The 14,057-nt window shown below is 36.1% G+C and overlaps 2 protein-coding genes and 1 non-coding gene across 3 annotated transcripts; 1 reads left to right on the forward strand and 2 right to left on the reverse strand.

The window, feature by feature from the left end:
* The first annotated feature begins 314 nt into the window (after positions 1-314).
* LOC104607593 (small nucleolar RNA Z279/snoR105/snoR108) lies at positions 315-419 on the forward strand. Its single transcript, XR_736986.3, has one exon. It is a non-coding gene; the product is annotated as a small nucleolar RNA Z279/snoR105/snoR108 (small nucleolar RNA).
* A 5,234-nt stretch (positions 420-5,653) lies between these two features.
* On the reverse strand, positions 5,654-6,517 carry LOC109115433 (uncharacterized). The gene has a single exon (XM_019199467.1). The coding sequence runs from the start codon at positions 6,515-6,517 to the stop codon at positions 5,654-5,656; it is 864 nt and encodes a 287-aa protein (XP_019055012.1).
* A 5,146-nt stretch (positions 6,518-11,663) lies between these two features.
* Positions 11,664-12,551, reverse strand: LOC104607594 (uncharacterized). Its single transcript, XM_019199472.2, has one exon. It carries the CDS (start codon positions 12,549-12,551, stop codon positions 11,664-11,666), a length of 888 nt encoding a protein of 295 aa, XP_019055017.1.
* Positions 12,552-14,057: the final 1,506 nt, after the last annotated feature.

Raw genomic sequence — 14,057 nt, forward strand, 5'->3', positions numbered from 1 at the left:
GTTGTAATTAAGTGTTCCCTTAACAAAATAAACGACTTAAGCTTAAAGGACGAGCGCTTTCATTACTGCACTAAAAAAACAAACAACAATGCTGCTACCTTCCAAGACACAAAGCATTTTGCACTTTACTTGTGGCTCGGCCCGTCGGCCGAATGGTTCAAGTAAACCGGGAAGTGGGAAACTACTGAATTAGGAAGTTTCGAAAATAAGAACAGAAAGTCCCACATCGCTAGGAATGAAAAAGCTGCGTCAGTAGAGGTCTTATAAATAGGTGAACCCACGAGTTGGTGGCCATGATCCTTCAGGCAGCAAACGGGAAGTGATGAGTGGTCAAATCTCGCCATTCTTTGCGAGAGGAGTGTCCACCCCAAGCCTGGTTACGACACTATGGGCACTCCAACATATACCAATCTGATCCCTATCTTCTGACAAATTTCTCTTTTCCCTTTTCAAACTCTCCACTTCACCGATGAGGGTTGTATCAGGAATGGAAAGGTGGGTTATAATTACCATTAGATCCTAGGCCCACGGCACGTCTGTCATTCATTTTAGGGTTTATTCTCTTGGCTTGTTTTTTTAAGCTCAGCATCATTCATGTCATTCATTTTAGGGTTTAATCTCTTGCCCTGTTTTTTAAACTCAGTCGTTATTCATTTTAGGGATTATTATCACGACCTAGACGTTCTTTTTCACGGCATTCCTGGGATTTTAGAGGGTGACTGTTTTGTCCGAAGATTTGCAAACAACAAAACCTCGTATTTTAGAGAGATGTATGGTCTCAGTAATTTCTACAAAAAAATCGGTACGTTTTGGATGCATGCCATCTGTTGGATTAAAGGTCAATGTGGTAAAATAGTTTTTTTTTGCTTGAATTAAACAAGTCTTTGGATACTTGAGCCATTTTGATGGTTGAGATTTTAAAATCATGCTGGTTTTCTGATCTAAATATGCATGTAAAATTCAATTCAAACTCGAATGGGCCAAGGTCCCATAGATCTACATGCATATATAGATCAGAAAGCCAGTATGATTTTAAAATATCTCAACCATCAAAATGTCTTAAATATCCCAAGCCTCCACTGGAGTCCTTAAATCAATACTAAATGGATGTATATAGAATCTGAATAGCTGAGGTGATCCATCGTCAAGTTCATTTCGTGTATCTTTCGATGAGTGGAGAATTGCCTGTCTCCGTCTGGTTGTCTTACATTATACATACCAACCACAATCCTTAGTTGATTCATGTTTAAGGATTCTTAATGTTGCTCACAGTTCAAACTCGTAGTTCCCAAATCCCAATTTCACATGACCTTCAATCATTTGCTCATCCAGCCAATTGAGCAAACATTGCTGGATTGTTGTGCCGTTTTCTTTCTTAATTCTTACCATGTGGTAGGTACCATCGCCGTTCTGTAGACGTTTTTTCAGTACCACGTTAGTTGAAAAATGAGAAACACTAAAAAGGGTGATTTTTCACACCACACATCCAGGCTTCTAAGAAAATGTTTTCGAAGAAATGAATAATCATGCATCAGGCCTTGTACCGGAAGGCATGCCTTACAGGCTTATACTGAGGTGGTTTAGTAGTTGTATGAAGAAATGGCATTTCCAAACACCAGCTTAAGGAACCTCTTCAGATGCATCTTTCAGTTCATCTAAACTGTTAACGGTTCAAATTGGGCCGGGATAGGGGTTAGGTTGACTTGAGTTCAACCCTCCCCTAATTCGAGGTTCTCTGAACCCCGAACTTCTAAACTTACCTAGTTAACGTAACCTTACCAATCTTTAATTCCTCAACCTATGTATAAAAAAAAGATCGTAAATTTCAGAACCTTACTTCTCTCCCATCTTAAAATTTCATAAAATCTCTCAAATTAATTGAATTTATGTGACCATATGTTGATCCTATATCCTGTTTGCATTTGTTTGTTTGATGTTTTTGTTTGTTTTTTAGTGCATTAATGAAAAGTGAAATGCTTCATATAGTTAAAATCCATTATGAATTATGAAAGAATTTCTACCTATCATCTAAGATCATAAAATCAGCAATTATAAAAGCTATAAAATGAAAATCACTAATGACATGTGTTATGGTTAAGGCAGAGTTGAGAAAAATTAATATGGTGGTATGTAGTGTGATTTGTCATACACAACAGCAATGGTAGAATTGGGTTTGGTTGGCAAAAGTTGAAGGAGTCCTGGATAACCTAGCTCAAGGTGCAGCCCTAGCCAGATGGACCATTGGCCCACAAGCCACAACTTAATCAATGCCCCAGTAAGTGGCAAGTGGGTTTGAACGTCCACCTCACTAGTTTGTATAGGTTTGTGCTAATTGAGGGATGTTACCATAATTTAAACGAGACCTGATCTGCTCCTCACACCTGGCGCCTCACATGCGCATCCTACCATGCATTGTGCATGGGAACATCTCCCAATGTTCTTAATGCACGGTGGCGCCCATTTGTGAGGAGCATATATGGGGTTTGGGTCAATATATTTTCTCTAACGTAAAAATTTTTAAATGGCAAGAATGTCTCTGATTTCAAAGACGATATATACTACGTATCTAAATTGATCAACAACTTCAACATGGGAGTCTAATTAAATATGTTCCTGTCCTATAAACTCTTTTCATATTTCAGATGTAGTAGACTTTTAACTATAATACTAAATGAAATCGTCTCCTCCCACAATCCATCCCAAAGAGAGGAGGGGTCTGAACATATATGGCCACAAAACAATTAGTTGACCCACATGATCAATTGGAAATCCAACCTGAATTGGGAACATCTGCCATGACTGACGGCATACAAGGTTACGAGTACAGAAAGTGTTTTAGAAGTGTGGCCCGATTGCCATACAGTCAAGTGCGTCTTTTGCTGATTACGAATTCCGCCTCTTTCCAAATTCCAACCTAGTTATCGGGCCAAGTTCAATCGGGCTATTGCCCAACAAAAAGGAAATCACAAATCTACAATATAAGTGCTTGTTATAGCACAGCCCAGAAGGCCCCCTAGTTATGGCCTTTTGGCCTTCCGTATGGTGGTATGGGCATGGTTAGCTGGATCATGAGTTCCTTTTGTGGACCACGCTTGATAGAGAGTTCTTGGTTTGTCGTTCTGTTTTTGTGACTGTTTGTTTCCTTTATAAGTGAATTTTATTTGGATATGGGTCCATTTGCATTTGGAATCAGATTTACATAGAATCTGACCCTATTAATATTTTAACACGAATAAGATTTTGCCCATTGTATCTTAATGGGACTCAGATCGGATTCAGATATACCATTAATTGAACTGCGAATTGAATAATATACCATTAACCTATTAGCATATATTAAAGTAAAGTTGGCTACATCAAATGGCTTCTCCTTTTCTCTTCTTCCACAACCCTATGTTTCTAAAATGCCTCTCTGGCTCTCTTGTTCTCTTCTTTAACTCTAACTCTTTCAACTTGTCACCTCAGCATGATCCTCTCTCCCTTTTCATCATTTTCGTTACCTCCTCCATCATGCCCCTTACGAAGATTTTGTTTTCCAATATTTGGAAAACCACATTACACTCTTATGTGTCCCCAGTTTGCATTAGCATCACTCTTTCAACAATAACAAAACGTATTGAAATTCATTGTCCACAATTATGTGTCCCCACATTACACTCTTATGGATCCATTTGTTAACCCCTAGTCCCCTATTTATTAATAAGAATAGACCAATAATGGTCCACAATAATAACATAAAAATTAAAATAGAAACATAATTTACTATTAATTTATAGTTGTAACCCATACCCCTCCAACCTCTAATACATTTGAAAATTAGAAACTCTTAAATTTATTTATTAACAATTAGTGAAGATGACTAAAATCAATTAGTAACATAAAAATATTAGCAGAAATTAGTATTAATTAATTATAATTGTTAATGGAAAAATTAATGGCAAAATCATATTAGAAAATTAATTGTATTAATTAACAGAAAAATAAATTAATAAAAAAATAATAACAGAAAAGTCATAAACTTAATTGTGTTAATTAACTAAAAATTAACTGAAAAGATAATATAAAATTAAATAAAAATGACAAAACATATAAGCATAAATAACATAAACGTACGGGTAACATAGCAAAATAACAATATAAAATTAACAAAAATTACTATTAATTAATAAAAATGTTATAACATTTTCTTATTGTTGTTTTACATTTATATAGGGTAGTCATGTGCAACCTATCCCATTCAGGTAAAAACCCCAAACCCTCTTTCTGTTTACTTGATGCCAACCCACCTTCCTTCCATCTTTCTAGGGTCCCCTCCTCCAATGGTTGAAGCTTCAAACTCTGACTAGGTAAGTCCACTACCAATCATCTCTACTTATGGACCCACATTTTCCAACATTGTTCTTTTTCCTCATTTTCATTTGCTAGGTCTCTTCATCCCATGGAATTAAGTTCTAATTCCAGGCAAAATTAAAAATCCTGATTGATTCTAATTCTGGTTTCTAAATGAAACAATTGACATTAATTGGGCTTCAATTCCGATTTTGATTTTGATTGCAAACCAAATGGACCCTTGTTAGCAAATCCATATATATATAATTAATATATATGCATGTATATATACAATTAGAAAAATGATATATATAAACAAAATGCATACATATCTATTTGTTTAGGTGGACATGGGTTGGGCTGCGCTGGATTGGCTTAGGCTTGAGATGCCTGAGGCCTCAACCCAAGTTTAGAAAGCAAAATTTTGAGCTAAAAAAAGGCATGCCCAACCCATGCAACAGCTTGAGTATTGTCAACTTGAGTTGGGCCCACGTAAATTTCAGTCTTATACATCACCCGAAAAATAATGCTTCAGTTGAACTTGGATCACTATGGCTAAATTAATTAGAAATGTGAATGACGTGCAGCTCAATGAACTTTAACTTTGTTTAAAAAAAAATTCCGTGCATCACAGGGTCCTTACTAATAAAATAAATTACGGCATGGGCTTATGAGCCTTTAATGAAAAAATGATATTGAAACCAGCTTTGAAGATATACTATTTTTAATTTTTTTATATAAATTATCGGACTTGCATCTCAATCGGATTGGGATTGAGTTGATTCAGATCCATTCTAGTATTATAAACGGATCTGATTTTTTGAGGTCCAAATCCGGATTAAATGAATTGAATTTCAAACTCGGACTTGGACAATCAGACAGTACTGCTCGTGGGATTAGATCCTTGTTTGGATATCAAGTGAAACAAAATGACTTTATTATTGCATAAACCATAAAAAGACTAACATCCCATCCCGATTCCCGACCCGTTTCCACAGCGCGGAAGTTGGAACTTGGAACAAAGAGCTATCAAAAGCAAAACTCAACCTTTTTCTACCAAAAAAAAATCGAAACACAACTTTAATTACCACCGTGCACATAAACAAAAAAAGAAGGAAGGAAAAAAATCTTTACCAATCTGCATTACAACTTTCCGTTACACGGAATTGAATTTAGCACAATTTTTCGTTTTCCAAATAGAAAGCAACCAACACAAAATAAAATTCATTTCAGAAAAAGAAAAAAAAAAGGAAAAGATAGAGAAAAACGGTGAGAGGGAGGGAGAGCACAATCGTGAAGCGATAATCCATGACACTGGGATAGCTCAGAGGATAAAACCAAAGCAAGTCATCAGAGTGAGCAGTGGAATCAAAGTAAAGCGAATCCTTGAAGAACCACTATCGAAAGGAGTATTATCTATAAGAGGTTGCTGTTGCTGCTGCTGCTGGTTAGCTCCAAAGGGTTGGTTCGGAGCAGAGTAAGGCTGGTGGTTTAGGTGATCACCCAATTGCTCCAGCGGTTGTTGGTCACCCAATTGAGAGTTCTGTCCTTGGTTGTTCGCAGACTGACCGAAATGAAGATTACCATTAGATATGGGCTTAGCGAAAGGAGGCAGAGCAGGAGCCAATCCGGGAGCACCTATAGATCCACAGTTCTGATTAGAGATTGGGTTATCGCTAGCCTTCCATATGAGATTCCCGTCTTTATCCCTTATCTGCATGTCACCTTTGTCCAGCATCTCCAGTGTCTCCAACTGCTCCCCATCAGCGTTAGTATCCCATGAAGAACGGCTGCCGTCAAAGATCTCCAAACCTGCATCAGAGAAAACCAGAGTGCACGAGTTGACATTGCTCACAGAAGCACACTCCGATTCCCAGACGCTCTGGCCGGATTCATCCTGGACTTGGATGTAGCAGAAGTCATTTCCAAAACCTCCAGCACCGAAAGAAGTCTCACGACGTAGTAGGAAGGCAGAGTATTTGCCCGACGGGGAAGTAAGGAACAGCTGAGATGAACCAGAGGTTGGAGTTGCTTCATGAATCGGAGGAATACTCGCAAGAAGTTGCTGTCTTGCTGTCCTTTCGATTGTTCCTGGAGGAGTCGCGGCTTGCACTAGGAGGAGAGAGGAAAAAAGGAAGATGAGGAAACATAGGAAGAGATTGGCTTCGTTGGGCTTGTGGCTCTCCATTGTTGAGTTGGGATGCCGAATGAATACAGAAGAGAGAAGGTGTCTTTAGGTGGTGATGGACGTGTAGATGTCTTCACGGGATTATATAGAATCCGGTTCAACTGGCTTCAAACTAGTAGTAGGAGCAGTTGACAGATGACGGTGAGCGCATATTAGGAGAAAAATGAAAGAAACTACATCCAGTTCATTGTTTAAATGATATGGTAGGTGTTTCAATGTTTTTATATGCTAAGACCTACTGAAACCAACATTTAAAACAAGATTATTTATATTAATTTGTTAAGTCTTACTCATTCCAAATAGGAAGTTTTGATTCCAGTGAATCGATCATAACCAATCTTATGTACCTATAATTTCCTCGTGAGCATCATCTGGCCGGCCATCCCAAACTTCATTTGAGGTGGACCGTCCACCTGTAAAATTGTTTTAAATAATAAAAGTAATGCACATTGGTTGGATTAATCCAACAATAGGTTCAACCAACTTGAACTTTTGCTCCATTCTTTTTATTGTTTTTTGGTCAATTAGTGGACACCGGTTTTCGTTTTAATTTTTTAAACTTTAATTTAGCAGTTTGCTTCCTTCTGACAGATCACAGGACACCATTCTTATCATGGGGAGTGTACGAAAATTCGAGTAGATTGGGCCTTTTTCTTCATGCAACTAGAGATACTTTGGTAGTCAAAAGAATTTGGTGTTTCAGGTAAAGTTCAAAGTATAGGAAATGTCAAGTGTATCTGAAAATCAATTTTAAGAGATTTATTGGGATATGTGTTGGATGTGTATGTGTACCGGAAAAAAACTAAGATACGTTTGGAAATATAAATATTTTAATAAATCATAAAAATATATCAACAACACTAAATATAAGACCTCAATTAGATATATATATATATATTAAATTAATATATTTTAATGGTTTTATGAAGAAACTTATTGTAGTTAATTATAATTTCATTAAAAATCCTATGCTTAATTATAATTTATAAATTATAATTCTTAAGTTTTAATGTTTCATGGGATGGGAAAACCCAACTCTTCTATCCAACCACAAAACATGCATTGGCACAAATTCTAAGTGAAAATATAAGTAATAATTATTATTTATTATTTATTTCTAAAAATTATAAAAAGTAAATAAACATTATATAATATATTCAAAAAAATAGTTCTTAAAGAAATTTCAATTGCTTTGTATATATGATAGATCATCCATAGAATTATAATATATTCAGTCATTATGATCAAATGGTAAAATGTAATTAATTAATTAATTTTTAATTCTAAAAATATAAAAATAAAAAATATTTATTAAAGAATAAATTTCAATTGGTCTGTGGATATGATAGATCATACATAAAATTATAATATATTTAATTGTTGTAATCAAATGATAAAATATAATTAATTAATATTTATTTTGTAATTATAAAAGTATAAAAAATCAAAAAAAATATTAAAGAAGAAATTTCAATTGCTCTATGGATATGATAGATAAATCCATAGATCTAAAATATATTTAGTCTTTATAGGCATAGAAGAAATTACATTTTCAAAAATTTGAAAAAATTGTGATTTTGAATGTAAGAAATATAGATCAACATAAATTTAAATATTCAAGAAAATAAAGAAATCACAAGATATTATAAAAATTTGAAAAATTACCTATTTTTGCCATATTTTTCAGAATTTGAAAAAACTTTAAAGAAATTATTGATTTACACTTGTTTTGCAATTTTTTGCAAATCTAGCACTCTAGGAATGAGATTTGGAATTTTAGAGTCATTTAAGAGTGAAAAAAGGTTAATTTCAGAGAAAATAAGCTTGCTTTCTCCCTTTATTTTTTTTTCAGTTTTTGGCCATATATTTCATCGATACACTACTGATACACCCCTGATACGGGTCCAATATGCATGAAAAGAAGATAAGATGCCCGATTTTCATGCGTATCCTGTATTTATTTTTCAAAGATACGATATGATACGCCCCACATGAGACGTATTGTATCGAAATTTTAAACCTTAGTTTCAAGTATGTCTTTTTTTTTATGAATAATATATGTCCCGGTTGAAAACCATTATCCAAGCATCAAGGTTTTAAGCGTTTATGCTGAGTCTACTTATTTGATTTAGGACACTAAATTGGGTGTGATTTGAATTAATAAACAATTAGCCATTTTAATTTTCTAGAAGAATGAGGCCCAATCAATATGACAATTTTCAAAGCCTCAATGCTGTTTTATATATATATAATTTGAGACACAAAACTAGAATTACATTTGATTTGTTATTGAAGGGCATGAGCTAACTTGCCGATTGAATCAAGAAATGATAAATTAAGAGATAAAATATGAGCACCCCACTTTAACTCACATATATTTTATTAATTTTAAATTAAAATATACTTACCACTTTCTATAATAGGAAGATAGGGCTTTGCTCTAATATATATGGTATAGCAGGAGAGCCCCCTACATATGCATAGGACTACATGGGTGTTGTAGGTATCTGTTGATCGTTACGACCATGGGGCACAAAAGGTGCCAAACCAATGCTACAGGAATGTTTGTGACAAGTTCACAATTTGGTATACATCTGCGATGAGCTTAGAACCTGCATAGACTTGCAATGAATTCAAAGCCCGAAACGAGCTACGATGACCTCAAAAACCGCATAAACTTGTGATGAGCTCAAAGCCATTGCACACTTGCGATGAGCTCAAATTCATCGCAGGTTAGGAATGAATAAAGAAACATGTGCTTCACTAATAACGCGCATAACAAAACGTCCAGTAGGATTAAAAAAGATACGCGAGATAAGTATTAATGTCACTCACGCCACGTCAATCTAAGAGGCTTGCGAAAGGAAGTAGCACATGTGTATTATGAGAATCCTCAGACGAAGGAAAACCCCGTCTTTGAAATATCTCATAAAACATGTGGTGAAACCCTAGTAGTGTTCCCGGATAACTGACACAGAATCTAATATTCACTTCCCTAGTGGGAATTAAACACTTTTAGCTCATTCCTTTCAGGACTTCAAGATCTCTCCCTATAAATAGAGGTTAAACTCATAACGAGATTTTCATTCTATCACTTTATCCACCCTAACATTTAGCCTACCCTTCGCTCTTGGCTTTCCTTTGTCTTTCAAGGAGACCCCATACATAGCCTTACCTCCCTACTCACAGGTGTAACAAAAAGAAAAATACGAAAAACTTTATAAGTAAAAATGGCATCAAAAAAGCATTTTTTTGTTTTTTATTTTATTTATTTATTATTTTTATTTTTTTATTAGAACGGGGTGTTTGTTCAATCCAAATGGTCGAACCGTTCAACCTAGGGACCAAACCTAGAACAATTCTTTGTCCAATCCGGTTTTAAAAACCTTGCCTAATAGTATGAATTGAACTTTACAATTAAAAAAAAAAGGAATTAATGAAAATCATAGACAAGGCCGTATAATCATCTCCCTGCTATAGTATATAGCATGGATATTAGATAGGGAAGCCAAAGCAATGTCAAGGCTTAGTAGATATATTCATTGGAGTATATTCACTGGTTGCTTAGTAGATATATTCACTGGTTGCATGATGAATGAAATTTCATGATTAAAAGGTTTTAAAAACTGATTCAAAATTGGAATCATTATGGCCACCGGCTTTTTTGGTCAATGATTTGATCGTTTGGTTCAAATAAATGGTTTGTTTCAGTTTAAAAAATTAAAAAATAGTTAAAAAACAACCAAAAACCATTGAATGGATGGATTGATGGTTCGACCGCCCAAGCCAATGACCTACTGACCAAATGAACGTTTTTTTGGCCAAGGACCAGGTTAAGGGTGAAACGAAATTAGTTGCCTAAACGATTCTCGGGCTGAATGGTCCGACCATCCACGTCAACGATGGCTCATAAACACTGTTAAAATGTATATCTTTGCAGCCCTAATCTGCACCTTCTAGCCAATGATGATGATCTTCTCATGCCAAGGCTTACGCTTTATTATCAGAAGAGACCTCGGTCTCAAAGGTCGGGATTCATAAAACTACCTACTGAGCTTCTCTAAGAAGCTGTGTTTGGTGAAAATCCATACGACTGTGTTTGGTTGCAATATAAATAAATTTGCACTGGCAGTGCAAATAATTAGAGTGTAAATTTTGACCTATTCTTGTTTCAAATTGTAGCTTATTTTGTTTGATTTCAGTACATTTCAAGTAAATTAAATTAAGACATGAAACAGAATAAAGTAAAATCCAAAACAAAATTAAAAAAGAAATTGCATTTTTACATTTGCACTCCCATACATTTGCAATAGTGCAAATAAATTTGCACTGCAACCAGCAAACACAGCCTAAAGCCCAAATCAGTGCTCTGAATGCCATTCTTGAGCGACTATATAAAATATGAAGCTACTATGAATAGCCTATCTGGAACATGGATGCTCAACATGGAGGGCTTTTTTTAACAGTTCAGTCCAAATGCATAAACCCTCCCAAACGGGGCTAAAACTAAATCACTTATAAGCTGATAAGTGGAAATTAAAATTTTACATTTTTCAAAATAGGGACATCTATGGAAACTTAATTATAATTGTTCAAATTTTCATAAGCATATTCTCGTCAAACAAACTTTGCCGGTGTGAGCTTGTCTACGGTCTCAAGCCCGGATAAAGGGAGTGTTAAACCCAAAACAGTATAAACTCTTCAAATTGGGTAGCCAATTTGCGCCCCACAAAAGATCAGGTGTCTACACTGTTACGAAGAGAACTTCTGACTTGTCTCTACTCCTTGCTCCAAATAAGAGGTTTTCTATCGAAAAATGTCTGTGTTGAGAACTTCTCATAAGAGCTACACAAAACAGGAAAAGACGACAGCACAAGTGCAACTTACAACAATAAAGATGCAACCAAGATGCATTGCAGTGCATTACATGATTATGTTTGAAAGACATACAAGGTTCGGACAATTTGAACACCATCCATAATAATAAATACTAATACATTTCCATTTCATCATTCCAATTCACAACAAATTTCATACTATTTTTTAATAGAAAACAGAGGAACACAAGAGGTGGGGAGGGGTTTGATTACAGCATAGCTATAAGCGGTCATGCACAATTGACTGTCATCCGTCACACTAAGATAACTCAGAGGAGGAATCCGAAATAAGTCAGAATAGTAATCATAGTAACCAAAGCAACCCCAAACTTGAGTGGTGCTTCCCTTGAAGAAGCGCTATTGAAAGGAGTGTTGTCTATAAGGGGCTGCTGCTGGTTAACCCCAAAAGTTTGGCCAAGAGGAGAGCCGAGCTGGTTAAGGCCCGAGAAAGGTTGGTTAATATTCTGTCGAGAGTCACCCAGTTGTTGTTGGTCACCCAATTGAGAGTTCTGTCCTTGGTTGTTCGCAGACTGACCGAAAGGAAGATTGCCATTAGATATGGGCTTAGCGAAAGGAGGCAGAGCAGGAGCCAATCCAGGAGCACCTATAGATCCACAGTTTTGATTAGAGATTGGGTTATCGCTAGCCTTCCATATGAGATTCCCGTCTTTGTCCCTTATCTGCATGTCACCTTTGTCCAGCATCTCCAGTGTCTCCAACTGCTCCCCATCAGCGTTAGTATCCCATGAAGAACGGCTGCCGTCAAAGATCTCCAAACCCGCATCAGAGAAAACCAGAGTGCACGAGTTGACATTGCTCACAGAAGCACACTCCGATTCCCAGACGCTCTGGCCGGATTCATCTTGGACTTGGATGTAGCAGAAGTCATTTCCAAAACCTCCAGCACCGAAAGAAGTCTCACGACGTAGTAGGAAGGCAGAGTATTTGCCCGACGGGGAAGTAAGGAACAGCTGAGATGAACCAGAGCTGGTTGGAGTTGCTTCATGAACCGGAGGAATGCTCGCAAGAAGTTGCTGTCTTGCTGCCCTCTCAATTGTTCCTGAGGGAGCCACTGCTTGTACACAAAGAAGAGTGGAAGAAAAGAAGATGAGAAGAGTGAGGAAGGAATTAGCTTTGCAAGGCTTGAGGCTCTCCATGTTGGGTTGGAATGAATGCAGTAGAGGACGCTTTGTCTTTAGGTAGTGATGGACGTGGGAATAACTTGACAGGGTTATATAGAGGAGCTGGTGCAACTGGTTAATTACGAGTAGAAGTAGGAGCAGTTGACAAATGAGAATGAACAAAGCTAATAGAATAAAAGAAAACTATATCCAGACTATTACGTTGATTAGCTGATAATATATTGTAATACCTACTTAACCCAATATCTAGAAAAGGATAAATTACAAGAATAGAACGTCATTCTTTTCAAATGGGAGAAAACATTGATAAGTGATTTTGCAGCCGTCGGATCTTGGTTTAATTAATAGTGTTTAAGCATATAGGTTCTCAACTAATTACTATTATACAGTAATTGAATTGGTTGGTGCGGGAAGATCCTCAAGCCAGCATTCAATATGTATAGTTCATCCTGGATTAGTTTTGTTGCTGAAGTAATAATGTCCAAATGGCTACCTTATAAAAAATGTGGCAGTTCAAACTTTAAAGGAGTGTAGTAGGCCTAACTAATTCAACAAGTAACGAAGTAAGCATGCATTAATTCTTTCTTTTTTTTTTTTTTTGGCGAAGTACGTATTAATTCATTAAATCGTTGTCGTCATAAATTAATGAAATAATAGTAGCATCAAGGGGTGGAGATTGACGTCTAAGTCTTTGACTCTTTTTAACTGACGCAACAAAAACATGCTCTTGGATCTTCAGCACAATAAAGAAAAATTGGAATTTCTGAAGAATATAATATGTACCGACAAGAAAAGGGTTTAATAAATAGATAGAACAATATGACGGGTTAAAAGAATTTTCTTTCTTTTGTTATTGGGGAGGGGGTGTTTGAGAGAGAGAGAGGTCTTCGTTATCCTCTGACTCTGAATTTGGTCATCTAGTTGATCGTAAATGGTTTAATATACTATAGGGCCCACAACCAACCAAAAGACTGTTAGCGTAGGTTTACTTTTAGTTCACATAGACATAATGTGGGCTCATTTGGTGTGACAAATTATTGATGAGCATCAGCAGCAAGTAGAAGCCAAACATTGTGGTTCAACGTGGGCTTATACGTTGTTCCTATGGCAGTACAGTGAGCGGTCGTCAAACGGAAGATGGTCCGACCAGGGTAGCAATTTCCTAAATCCTATTTTAAGTTAATCATGGCAAAATAAAAACCAGCCAACCATAGGCATTCCAGTAATCAAAATGTTCGCTAGTATTTAAAAGCGTTATATTGTGCAATGTGCACCGAGTGGAGTTGTTACATGCATCCGCCAATATTTACGTCCAACAGAACTTTCAATTCTAATATCATTCATTATTGTACTTCAGATAAAATTGGTCAAAACCGAGGAATTTGCATAGATAGATCTACCAGCTACATACAAAAATTGGCTCACAAGGCCACAATATAATTTAATCTTTTGAAATTCGGATTAAAAGTGATGTTCAATTCTTCAATATAAGTCCTACGAAATCCGGATCTGCTTCTCAGA

The sequence above is a fragment of the Nelumbo nucifera genome, chromosome 5, assembly GCF_055504915.1.
Source record: "Nelumbo nucifera cultivar China Antique chromosome 5, China Antique-T2T, whole genome shotgun sequence".
NCBI lineage: Eukaryota > Viridiplantae > Streptophyta > Magnoliopsida > Proteales > Nelumbonaceae > Nelumbo > Nelumbo nucifera.

Excerpts from the sequence above, each read along its gene's own strand:
- LOC109115433 (XM_019199467.1), bottom strand. The coding sequence starts at position 6,517 with ATGGAGAGCCACAAGCCCAACGAAGCCAATCTCTTCCTATGTTTCCTC.
- LOC104607594 (XM_019199472.2), bottom strand. The coding sequence starts at position 12,551 with ATGGAGAGCCTCAAGCCTTGCAAAGCTAATTCCTTCCTCACTCTTCTC.